The sequence below is a fragment of the Zeus faber genome (genome assembly GCF_960531495.2).
Source record: "Zeus faber genome assembly, chromosome: 8".
NCBI lineage: Eukaryota > Metazoa > Chordata > Actinopteri > Zeiformes > Zeidae > Zeus > Zeus faber.
Window position 1 is genome coordinate 23,419,802 of NC_137195.1, and position 12,085 is coordinate 23,431,886.

The following is a 12,085-nucleotide window of genomic DNA, read 5'->3' on the forward strand; positions in this document are numbered from 1 at the left end:
GACCCCACTGTCTCGACGCGGATCTCGGATTGTCTCGCTGACATATCCACATGGATGAAGGATTATCATCTTCAACTAAATCTGGCGAAAACGGAACTGCTGGTCTTCCCGGCCAAACAAGGTATTTATCACAACATTGATATTAAAATCGACTCTCTATCTCTTGTTCCTACCAAGGCTGCAAGGAATCTTGGTGTCATTATTGATGACCAACTGACATTCTCGGACCATGTTGCCGCAGTCTCCCGGTCCTGCCGCTTCGCACTACTCAACATCCGAAAAGTCAGGCCGTACCTGACCCAATATGCCACTCAACTGCTGGTACAAACCTTGGTGATGTCCCGTCTCGACTACTGCAATGCCCTCTTAACAGGCTTGCCGGCCTGTGCGGTGAAGCCACTTCAGATGATACAGAATGCGGCGGCCCGACTGGTGTTCAACCAGCCAAAGAGGGCACATGTCACTCCGCTGCTCATCGAGCTCCACTGGTTACCTGTAGCCGCCCGCATCAAGTTCAAGTCTCTTATGCTGCCTACAGAGTGATTGCTGGGAACGCTCCCGCCTACTTAAATGCTCTTGTAAGAGCACATGTTGCCCCCTGGATGCTGCGCTCGTCAAATGAGCGTCGCCTGGCTCTGCCGGCCATACAGCCACGGCAATCCAGGCTATTCTCATTTGTAGTTCCACGTTGGTGGAACGAGCTGCCAAAAATGACCAGAGCGGGGGCCTCCCTCTCTGTCTTTAAGAAGCACCTGAAGAGCCAGCTCTTCAGTGAGTACCTCCTGTCCTAACCTACAACTACTCAGCACCACCTTGCAGTATTTATTGTTACACCAATGTTGTTGTTACACTAATCTCTGTCGCAATGTAGCTGAATGTTATTCTCCCTTGTAAGTCGCTTTGGATAAAAGCGTCTGCTAAATGACTAAATGTAAATGTAAATGTAAATGTCTTAGCATGAGCTACCTTAGCATGAGCCACCTTAGCATTAGCTGTCCTAGCATGAGCCGTCTTAGAATTAGCCGTTGTTAGAAATAATATGACGCCTCTGGTTGGAAACAGTTCTTTGTGACCAGTCGCTCACACATTGTTTCCAGTACGTTTCCTATTGCGTGCATGTTGCTCATGCTGTTTGCACGTACATAGGTCTTTGTGATCCATTTATCCTTTGAGGACCCGCTGAGGGGAGACTTCATAAGGGTCGAGAAAAGAGAGAGAGGGGGTTGAGACCTAGCGAACTGACCCTGCTCGATAGCTCTGTCAGGGAGACAAGGGATTAAACCCAGAGACTCTGTTATACTTTTTGATTCTGCTTGACAATAAATATGACCGACTCCTAGAGTCCTGTTACGTCTTCTGATTGACGCTCCAACCCATCAACGAGCACGCGGAGAACCTCGAAGGTAATTATCATACTTGAATCCATAGTAATTGATTAAAACAGGTTAAGACAACTGAACAACTTGGTGATGCTTCGAGGAGGATATATCTTTTTCTCCGAACACTAACACTAGCACAGCTGTCCTAGCATTAGCCGTCTTAGCATTAGCTGTATTAGCATTAGCCGTATTAGCCGTATTAGCATGAGCCGTCTTAGCATTAGCTCTCTTAGCATTAGCTCTCTTAGAATTAGCCTTCTAACCATGAGCTGTCCTAGCATTAGCCGTCCTAGCCTGAGCCGTCTAACCATGAGCTGTCCTAGCATTAGGCGTGTCAGCATTAGCCGTAGTAGCGTTAGCCGTCTCACCATGAGACATCCTAGAATGAGCCATATTAGCATTACCATGAGCTGCCCTAGCATAAGCCGTATTAGATTGAGCCGAATTAGCATTAGCCATTTTAGGATGAGCCGTGTTAGCATTGGCCGTATTAGCATGAGCCGTCAAACCATGAGTTGTCCTAGCATTAGCCGTGTTAGCATGAACCGTATTAGCATTAGCCGTAGTAGCGTTAACCGTCCTTTTAAGAGCCGTCTTAGCATTAGCCGTCTCACCATGAGACATCCCAGCATGAGCAATCTTAGCATTAGCCATTTTAGCATTAGCAATGCTACCATGAGCTGTCCTAGCATTAGCCGTATTAGAATGAGCCGAATTAGCATTAGCCGTTTTAGAAAGAGCCGTCTTAGCATTAGCCGTGTTAGCATGAGCCGGATTAGCACTAGCCGTTTTAGAAAGAGCCGTCTTAGCCGTATTAGAATGAGCCGAATTAGCATTAGCCATCTTAGGATGAGACGTGTTAGCATGAGCCGTATTAGCATAGGCCGTTTTTGAAAGAGCCGTCTTAGCATCAGCTATCCTAGCATTAGCCGAATTAGCATTAGCCGTATTAGCATGAGCCGTATTAAAATTAGTTGTCTTTGCATTAGCCGTCTAACCATGGGCTGTCCTAGCGTTAGCCAAATTAGCATGAGCTGTATTAGCATTTGCCGTATTAGCATTAGCCGTATAAGCATGAGCCGTATTAGCATGAGCTGTCTTAGAATTAGCCGTCTAACATGAGCTGTATTAGCATTAGCAGTCTAACCATGAGCTTAATTAGCATTAGCCGTATTAGCATTAGGCGTCTTAGCATTAACCGGGTAACCATGAGCTGAATTAGCATTAGCCGTATAAGCATTGGTTGCTTTAACAGTAGCCGTCTTACCATGAGCTGAATAAGCATTAGCCGTATTAGCATTAGCCGTCTGGGCATTAGCCGTCTAACCATGAGCTGAATTAGCATTAGTTGTTTTAGCATTAGCAGTCTAACCATGGGCTGAATTAGCATTAGCCGTCTTAGCATTAGCCGGGTAACCATGAGCTGAATTAGCATTAGCCGTATTAGCATTAGTTGCTTTAACATTAGCAGTCTAACCTTGGGCTGAATTAGCATTAGCCGTATTAGCATTAGCCGTCTAACCATGGGCTGTCCAACGTTAGCCAAATTAGCATGAGCTGTATTAGCATTTGCCGTATTAGCAATAGCCGTATAAGCATGAGCCATATTAGCATGAGCTGTCTTAGAATTAGCCGTCTAACATGAGCTGAATTAGCATTAGCGGTCTAACCGTGAGCTGAATTAGCATTAGCCGTATTATCATTAGCCGTATTAGCAATAGCCGTATAAGCATGAGCCGTATTAGCATGAGCTGTCTTAGATTTAGCCGTCTTAGCATCAGCTGTCCTAGCATTAGCCGTATTAGCATGAGCCGTATTAAAATTAGTTGTCTTTGCATTAGCCGTCTAACCATGGGCTGTCCTAGCGTTAGCCAAATTAGCATGAGCTGTATTAGCATTTGCCGTATTAGCATTAGCCGTATAAGCATGAGCCGTATAAGCATGAGCTGTCTTAGAATTAGCCGTCTAACATGAGCTGTTTTAGCATTAGCGGTCTAACCGTGAGCTGAATTAGCATTAGCCGTATTATCATTAGCCGTATTAGCAATAGCCGTATAAGCATGAGCCGTATTAGCATGAGCTGTCTTAGAATTAGCCGTCTTAGCATCAGCTGTCCTAGCATTAGCCGAATTACCATTAGCTGTATTAGCATGAGCCGTATTAAAATTAGTTGTCTTTGCATTAGCCGTCTAACCATGGGCTGTCCTAGCGTTAGCCAAATTAGCATGAGCTGTATTAGCATTAGCCGTATAAGCATGAGTCGTATTAGCATGAGCTGTCTTAGAATTAGCCGTCTAACATGAGCTGTATTAGCATTTGCCGTATTAGCATTAGCCGTATAAGCATGAGCCGTATTAGCATGAGCCGTTTGAGAAAGAGCCGTCTTAGCATGAGCCGTCTTGGAATTAGCATTAGTTGTTTTAGCATTAGCAGTCTAACCATGGGCTGAATTAGCATTAGCCGTATTAGCATTAGCCGTCTTAGCATTAGCCGGGTAACCATGAGCTGAATTAGCATTAGCCGTATTAGCATTAGTTGCTTTAACATTAGCAGTCTAACCTTGGGCTGATTTAGCATTAGCCGTATTAGCATTAGCCGTCTAACCATGGGCTGTCCTAGCGTTAGCCAAATTAGCATGAGCTGTATTGGCATTTGCCGTATTAGCAATAGCCGTATAAGCATGAGCCGTATTAGCATGAGCTGTCTTAGAATTAGCCGTCTAACATGAGCTGTATTAGCATTAGCCGTATAAGCATGAGCCGTTTTAGAAAGAGCCGTCTTAGCATGAGCCGTCTTAGAATTATCATTAGCCGTCTTGGCATTAGCCGTCTAACCATGAGCTGAACTAGCATTAGCCGTATTAGCATTAGGCGTCTTAGCATTAACGGGGTAACCATGAGCTGAATTAGCATTAGCCGTATTAGCATTGGTTGCTTTAACATTAGCCGTCTAACCATGAGCTGAATTAGCATTAGTTGTTTTAGCATTAGCAGTCTTACCATGAGCTGAATTAGCATTAGCCGTATTAGCATTAGTTGTTTTAGCATTAGCAGTCTTACCATGAGCTGAATTAGCATTAGCCGTCTGGGCATTAGCCGTCTAACCATGAGCTAAATTTGCATTAGTTGTTTTAGCATTAGCAGTCTAACCATGGGCTGAATTAGCATTAGCCGTATTAGCATTAGCTGTCTTAGCATTAGCCGGGTAACCATGAGCTGAATTAGCATTAGCCGTATTAGCATTAGTTGCTTTAACATTAGCAGTCTAACCTTGGGCTGAATTAGCATTAGCCGTATTAGCATTAGCCGTCTTAGCATTAGCCGTCTAACCATGAGCTGAATTAGCATTAGCATTAGGTGAGATGAGGAGACGATTCCATTCGTAGTTTGAAGCCTTTATTGTTCAAACCAAAAAGCAAATGTCCACAGTGAAGCACAAAGAAACCAACGTCATCAAGTCCAAAAACAGTTCTGTTCACATCAAACTAAACATTTAAAAAGAAGCTTTTACGATGGAAACAAGAGAAAAACACCAAAAAAGGGAGAAATGGAGGAAAAAAAGAATGATGTCCATGTTATTTTTACAAACATTATAAGTGATGACATCAAAGTAAAGAACACCTCACACAACATGTTGTAAATGTTTGTCATGTCACTCACTCATTGTAGTGGCTGCAAGTGGCTCTGGATGAAAGCATCTGAACAATGGAGATCAAAGTGTAAAGATACAAATGTGCTGTGGCTGGATGAGAGCTCATTGTTTTCACCTCAGAGCTGTGATCCTCAGTGACACTTTATTGGTAAATGGGTTAAACGCTGGATAGATCTTTTCGGTGAATGTGCAGCCTGTGAAGGAGTAGATATGATCCTTTGCCTCCACATGGTAGAAGGAAACTAGCCCTTCCTCATAGTCTACAAACACCCCAACTTTAAACACATTTTGTTTCCAGGATAGTTTAACCCCAGAAGAAGTTATTTTATCTCCATATATAAACCAGCAGCCATCTTCAGTGCTGAGAGATAAACCTTCCTTCCTGTTGACTGACTCTTTCAACACTCCTAAACACCAGTCCTCCCCTTCCACCCCAACCTCATAATAGAATCTCCCTGAAGTGAAACCTTCTCTTCCCAGAACAAAACCATAATAATTAAATCGTTTTGGATTATCAGGGAGCTGCTGATATTTGTCTCCAAGTGTCACTTGTTTGCCATCACCAGACACTATCAGCAGTGGATGTGCTGTATCAGGGTCCAGGGTCACATCCACTGTGTACAGCTGCTGCATCAGCCTCAGTCTGACATCTATCGCTGAGTTTTCCAGATCTTCCTGGACCAGAATTCTCTGCACCTCCTGAGCGATTGTCTTCTCCAACTGTGCTACGGCCAATCCAAGCCTCGGCCGATGGAGATGAGTGCGTACGGGTATATCAGACAAGTCCTTGGCATGTGGAGAGGAGAAGACGGATGGGAGGCGCTGGAGGAGCTGGAGGTGGTCCTCAGCGTGTGAGAGATGCTCCATCTCGCTGCTCCTCCGCTGGAGCTCTGTGATTTCCTGCTCCAGCTCTGTGATGCACTCTTCAGCCTGTTTCTCTGCTGCTTTTTGCTTCTCCTCGATGGCTGAGATCAGCTCAGCCTGCTTCGTCCGGACGGAGGCCATCAGAGCGGCGACGGCCTCCGCCCACTCCGCTATCTCTTTCTCTGCGACTGTCTTACCCTCCTCCACCGAGCGCTCGATCTCTTCCACCTTCCGTCGTCGTTCTTCTATCATCTCCTGATATTCCGGTATCCTCTTCCCCAGCTGGACCTTGCGGCGCTCGTACTCTTCCTCTACGGGCACCGTTTCGTGACCCTTGTGTTCCGTGCACATGACGCAGACACAGAGCTGCTCAGTCCTGCAGTAGAGATCTAAAAGCTTATCGTGTTTCTTACAGATCCTGTCCTCCAGGTTCTCTACAGGGTTGATCAGCTTGTGTCTCTTCAGGGCTGCTGCCCTCTGATGGGGCTCCAGGTGAGTCTCACAAAAAGAGGCTGAACACACCAGGCAGGACTTCAGGGCCTTGAGCTTGGTGCCTGGACAGATGTCACAGAGCACCGCCCCTTCCTCTTGGTTGTGGTGGTTGGAACCGGCAGCTTTAACATGAGCAGCCATCTTGAAATGAGCAGCCACCATCTCAGACATCAGAGTATTGACACAGACATCGGGTCTTTTTTCAAATGACTTTTTACACATTGGGCAATTATACTGTTCACATTCGTCCCAATATTTGGTGACACAGGCCTTGCAGAAGTTGTGTCCACATGAAAGTGAAACAGGTTCGGCAAACACGTCCAGACAGATGGAACATATGAACTGTTCCGGGTCCAGGAGATCGGTGGCTGAGGCCATGGCTGGAGGAGAGGAGAGAGGAGAGAATGACACAGAGACATGGGGAGCAGATGACAACAAGAGCAAAGCTTATTTTTGTTTCCGTGGTTTAGAACCAGGAGCTCATTCACAAGGTCACCAACTTCAACCTTTCAAACATATATTTGGTGGTGAATTGTGTTGTCAGAACAGTCTTTTTTCAAAAAATACTCAAACTACATGATGACTGACATGAAATGGAACAGGATTTGACCATTTTACTAAAATGACTGCAAAAATAAAACACTTCCCCCTCCACCCTACTGCTTGTTTCTGTTGATGATCTCAATGAACGTCACAAGTTTATGCTCCACAAAGCTCCCAAAAACCCTCTGCTCAACACGTCACTTGATCAAATATTTTCATTAAAAAAATCAACAACCGATGAAGAATCACAGACATTTAAGACAGAACTGACCTGTTTCCTTCGTGTGACTGTGAAAGAGAAACTGGATTCTTTTAAGTTTCATTTCCTTGAAAGTGAGAAGCACCACCTACATAGCTCCACCTTTTACTGACAGTCAGCCCACCCCAGCAGCCAAAAAACAAATAAGATTGATTTAATATATCAAAGTTATTATTATTACAATGTATTATCAATATTATTATTATTATGATTTCATTATTGTTATTAGTAATTTGAATTTATTATTATGCTTATGCTTTTTTATTATTATTATTATTACAATACTTATATATTAACTTAAAATAATACTACTATCGGTAAACTGGTAAATAAAAAAGTATTACAGAAATGACAAATTCTTTAGCAAACATCACTGACATCATCATTGATCATAACTAGAGCTGTCAAACGATTAAAATCATTGACAGCGATGACAGGTATGAGATTAATGACATGTTTTTGTTTGGCCAGGGCTACATTCATAGAGTAAGAGGACGAAGTCATATCAATATTGGATCATATTGAATTATTTTAAGTTCAATTTCTGTGACAACCGACCAAGAATCGCAGACAATTAAGACAGAACTGACCTGTATCCGGCGATAGTGGCGCCGCCCCTAGCGGTCGCCTGCGCCGGCGCTCCGGTTTCTTTCTTACTCTTTAGTATTTTTTTCCTTTTTTTATCACAATGTTCGCCAGAAAAACATCAACAATTAACTCATACGGCCGCGATGCACTCATGGATATAAAAATTTCCCTAAACGAACAACTTTGGGACTTTTTATCCGTGGGAGCAGAGTGGCCGGCGGAAATCCTACGCGGGAACACTCGCAACAACAACAAAAATGGAGCCGCTGTTCCACGAGCCGGCCCACGGAGGAAGCACCGAGGTAAACGAGGCGGCATTCGGGTCAGAATGAGGACGCAACCTTACCGTCCACCTCTGCCAAGCTTCCTTCTTGCTAACGTCCAGTCCCTGGAGAACAAGATGGATGAACTTCGAGCGAGGATTCAATTCCAGCGTGACACGAGGAACTGTTGCGTCCTCTGCCTGACGGAAACATGGCTGAACCCACTGGTGCCGGATGAAGCCATACGTCCAGCCGAGGCCTTCTCCGTGTTCCGCGGCGACAGAACGGGAGAGTCGGGGAAATCCAAAGGTGGAGGCGTCTGCCTAATGGTAAACAACCGCTGGTGTAACGCCAACAACACCAAATTCCTCTCCCACTCCTGCTCGCCGAACCTGGAACAGCTGACCATACTATGCCGTCCATTTTATCTCCCCCGGGAATTCAGCACGGTCATCATTACAGCCGTTTATATCCCACCGCAAGCGGACACCGACGCAGCTCTGTCGGTTCTGCACGATGTGTTGTGCGGATTTCAGAACAGACATCCCGACGCGGCTGTGGTGGTGACTGGGGACTTTAACAGGGCCAACCTGAAAAAAGTTCTGCCGAATTTCCACCAACACATGACGTGTGCCACCAGGGGAGACAGAACTCTGGACCATTGTTACACTCCTTACAAGAACGGATACAAGCCCGTGTCGCTCCCTGCTTTCGGGAAATCAGATCACGCCGCGATCTCGCTGCTTCCTGTTTACAGGCTTCTGATCGCGCGGGATCTGGTGATGACGAGGGAAGTGAAGCGGTGGACGGACCAATCAGAGGCTGCGCTTCAGGACGCTCTGACTGACGTAGACTGGGACATGTTCCAAACAAGTTCAAGTGACGTCAGCGAGTTTACGGAGGTTGTAGTGAGTTTTGTGGCTACGCTCGTGGATGAAATCGTTCCCACGGTGAAAGTTCGGATATTTCCAAACCAGAAACCATGGGTTGATAAATCCATCCGCTGCGCTCTGAATGCGCGCACGGCCGCTTACAACGACGGACTTGTATCTGGTAACATGGACAATTACAAAGCGGCGTCGTACAATCTGCGGAGGGCGGTGAAGGACGCCAAACGGACGTACAGAGACACCGTGGAGCTGCAGATGGAGCGGGGGGACACAAGACGCTTGTGGCAGGGGCTGCGAACAATAACAAACTACAAGAGCAGCTCCTCCCCAGCCACGAGTGTGGACGCCTCCCTGGCCAACCAACTGAACTCCTTTTATGCGCGGTTCAAGTCTGGCAGCAGCACCGCTAGCTCGCCGGCTAATTGGAGTTACACCGCTGGGGATGAGCGCGCACTCTCAGTGTCCGTGCACGAGGTCAGGAGGGCTTTGATGCCGGTGAACACCAGGAAAGCTGCGGGCCCAGATGGCATATCTGGACGAGTAATTAAGACCTGTGCTAACCAGCTAGCTCCGGTGTTCACCACAATATTCAACATCTCCCTGGCTGAATCAGTGGTCCGATCCTGTTTCAAGAGGTCCACCGTCGTTCCTGTCCCGAAGATCGCCTCTCCAACCTGCCTGAATGACTACCGTCCGGTGGCCCTCACCTCGGTGGTCATGAAGTGTTTCGAGAGGCTGATTAAGGATTACATCTGCGCCTCCCTCCCCCGCACCTTGGACCCGTTGCAGTTCGCGTACCGGCAGAACAGATCCACGGATGACGCGGTCTCCCAGGTACTGCACACCACACTCACGCACCTGGATGGCCAGAAGGGGGCCTATGTGAGAATGCTGTTCATTGATTATAGTTCAGCTTTCAACACCATAGTTCCCACCAGACTGGCTGTCAAGTTGATGGAGCTAGGATTGAATGGTCCGCTGTGCACCTGGATCCTGGACTTCCTCACAGGCCGCCCCCAGGTTGTCAAGGTGGGGAAGTACATGTCAAGCTCCCTCACCCTGAACACAGGATCCCCCCAGGGTTGCGTCCTCAGCCCCCTACTGTACTCCCTGTACACACATGACTGTGTGGCCAGGTCGAGCTCCAACACCATCATCAAGTTTGCTGACGACACCGTGGTCGTGGGCCTGATCACCGACTGCGATGAGAAGGCCTACCGCGAGGAGGTGGCTGACCTGTCACTCTGGTGCCAGGACAACAGCCTCCACCTGAACGTCAGCAAAACCAAGGAGCTGATTGTGGACTTTAGGCGTGGATCACAATCGAGGACGCACGCGCCCTTGTGGATTAATGGGACTTCTGTCGATAGGGTGAGCAGCTTCAGATATCTGGGAGTCCACATCACAGAGGACTTAACATGGACTGTTCACCCAGACACTCTGGTGAGAAAGGCGAGGCAGCGTCTCTACCACCTCAGGCAGCTGAGGAAATTCCGGGTCTCGGTGAGGATCCTCAAGTCCTTCTACTCTGGAGCAGTGGAGAGCATCCTGACAGGCAACAACACTGCCTGGTTTGGGAACTGTACTGCCCAGGACAGGCGGGCCCTGCAGAGGGTGGTGCGTTCAGCTGAACGTACCACTGGAACTACCCTCCCCCCCTTGCAGGAGTTATACACCAGGAGGTGTAGTAGCAGAGCCCGTAGGATCATGAAGGATCCTCATCACCCCAACAACGGACTGTTTCAGCTGCTGCGGTCAGGCAAGCACCTCCGCAGTCACGCAGCGAGAACAGAGAGACTGAGACGGAGTTTCTTCCCTCAAGCCATTAGAACTGTCAATGCTGACCTCACCAGGGGTCCTAACTGAGCCATGCACTAGGCTCCACTACCTACTGTACTGTATGTAGCATACTGTACCGCATACTGTATCACTGTTCAGGGTTGTTCGTGATGCCGTATTGCTGCGCCGTACTGTTGTATACTGTGCTGTATCATCCCAAACACTACCTCACACTATTCACATTCACATGCCACTTTAATTCACATGCCACTTTAAATGCACATATCTGTATATACATAGGCATATTCCTTCTACCTATTCCATTTTATTTCAATTTATTTTTTATTGTATTTTATTCTATATATTTTTTATCTTATTCTATAAGTATTCCACTTACTGTATTACGTTTTAGGAGTCAGTTAGTCGGTCTATTAGAAAGGAATTTTCTACTTTTTATTTTATTTTATTTTTGTACTTTTTCCTAGGACTTATTGTGTGCTATCACCGGGTGCGTTGCATTACATTTCACTGCATATATGTATGGAAGTATGTATATGTATGTGACAAATAAAAATCTTGAATCTTGAAAACATTTAATGTATGATCCCATTTCTTTTTTTCCAACTAAAAATTGGGCTTTGGATGTGATCAAATTTCCTTTAAATGTGACAAGAACGGATGGAAGTGGTACCATCTGTGGATGATGTTAAATGAAACCTCTTTCATCTTATTGGTTAATGAGTATTTTTTCGTTGGAGTCCAAACTCTCTTCCGGCAAGTATCTATCCCAGTGTTCCGGAATGCATGTCCATACGGGACGGACACAATGTCATTCTGGAACAAGGAACCAACTTTGCTGTTTTTACATAAAGGTTCAATAGATATTTGTATTTATCTTGATCTTTTAAAGGCAAGGCTCTTTGCAGCCATTGACTTTTTCTCGAGTTTTTTTCTAGAATACGAGTGAAATTCAAAGAACACCTTCTTGTTTGGTCTTTAGGAATAAAACATTCCCAGGTGGGTAACTCAATCTTTGACTGGAATAGAGCAAATTGAATGCATGTCACCTAGTAATTCACACTTATTGACATTTAGACAAAGAGCAGATGCTTTAGAAAATACATGGACTCCATCCAAGTGAACTGTTGTCTCTGTGTTGTCACGATGAGCTGCACTGAGGCCTCACAGCAAGTTCAACTGTTCTCCACTCAACCCTCCAAGGAACAGGCAGATTGTTGCATCTGGCAGCTTTTCAATGCAGGAAGGTGAAAGGGAAAACATACAAGGTAAAAAACACATCAATCACCATAGGAATTGGATTCCAACAGGAGGTAATAAAGGTAAGTATGATGTTAGTTATTTTCAGGGTGACACGGT

At 46.0% G+C, this 12,085-nt stretch overlaps 1 protein-coding gene across 1 annotated transcript; it reads right to left on the reverse strand.

Annotated features, from left to right (window-relative positions):
- Nucleotides 1-4,808: 4,808 nt before the first annotated feature.
- On the reverse strand, nt 4,809-6,764 carry LOC307233610 (E3 ubiquitin-protein ligase TRIM39-like; the record flags this gene model as incomplete). Its single annotated transcript, XM_080004963.1, has 1 exon — nt 4,809-6,764. One exon carries the CDS (start codon nt 6,762-6,764, stop codon nt 5,142-5,144), a length of 1,623 nt encoding a protein of 540 aa, XP_079861089.1. The 3' UTR covers nt 4,809-5,141.
- Nucleotides 6,765-12,085: the final 5,321 nt, after the last annotated feature.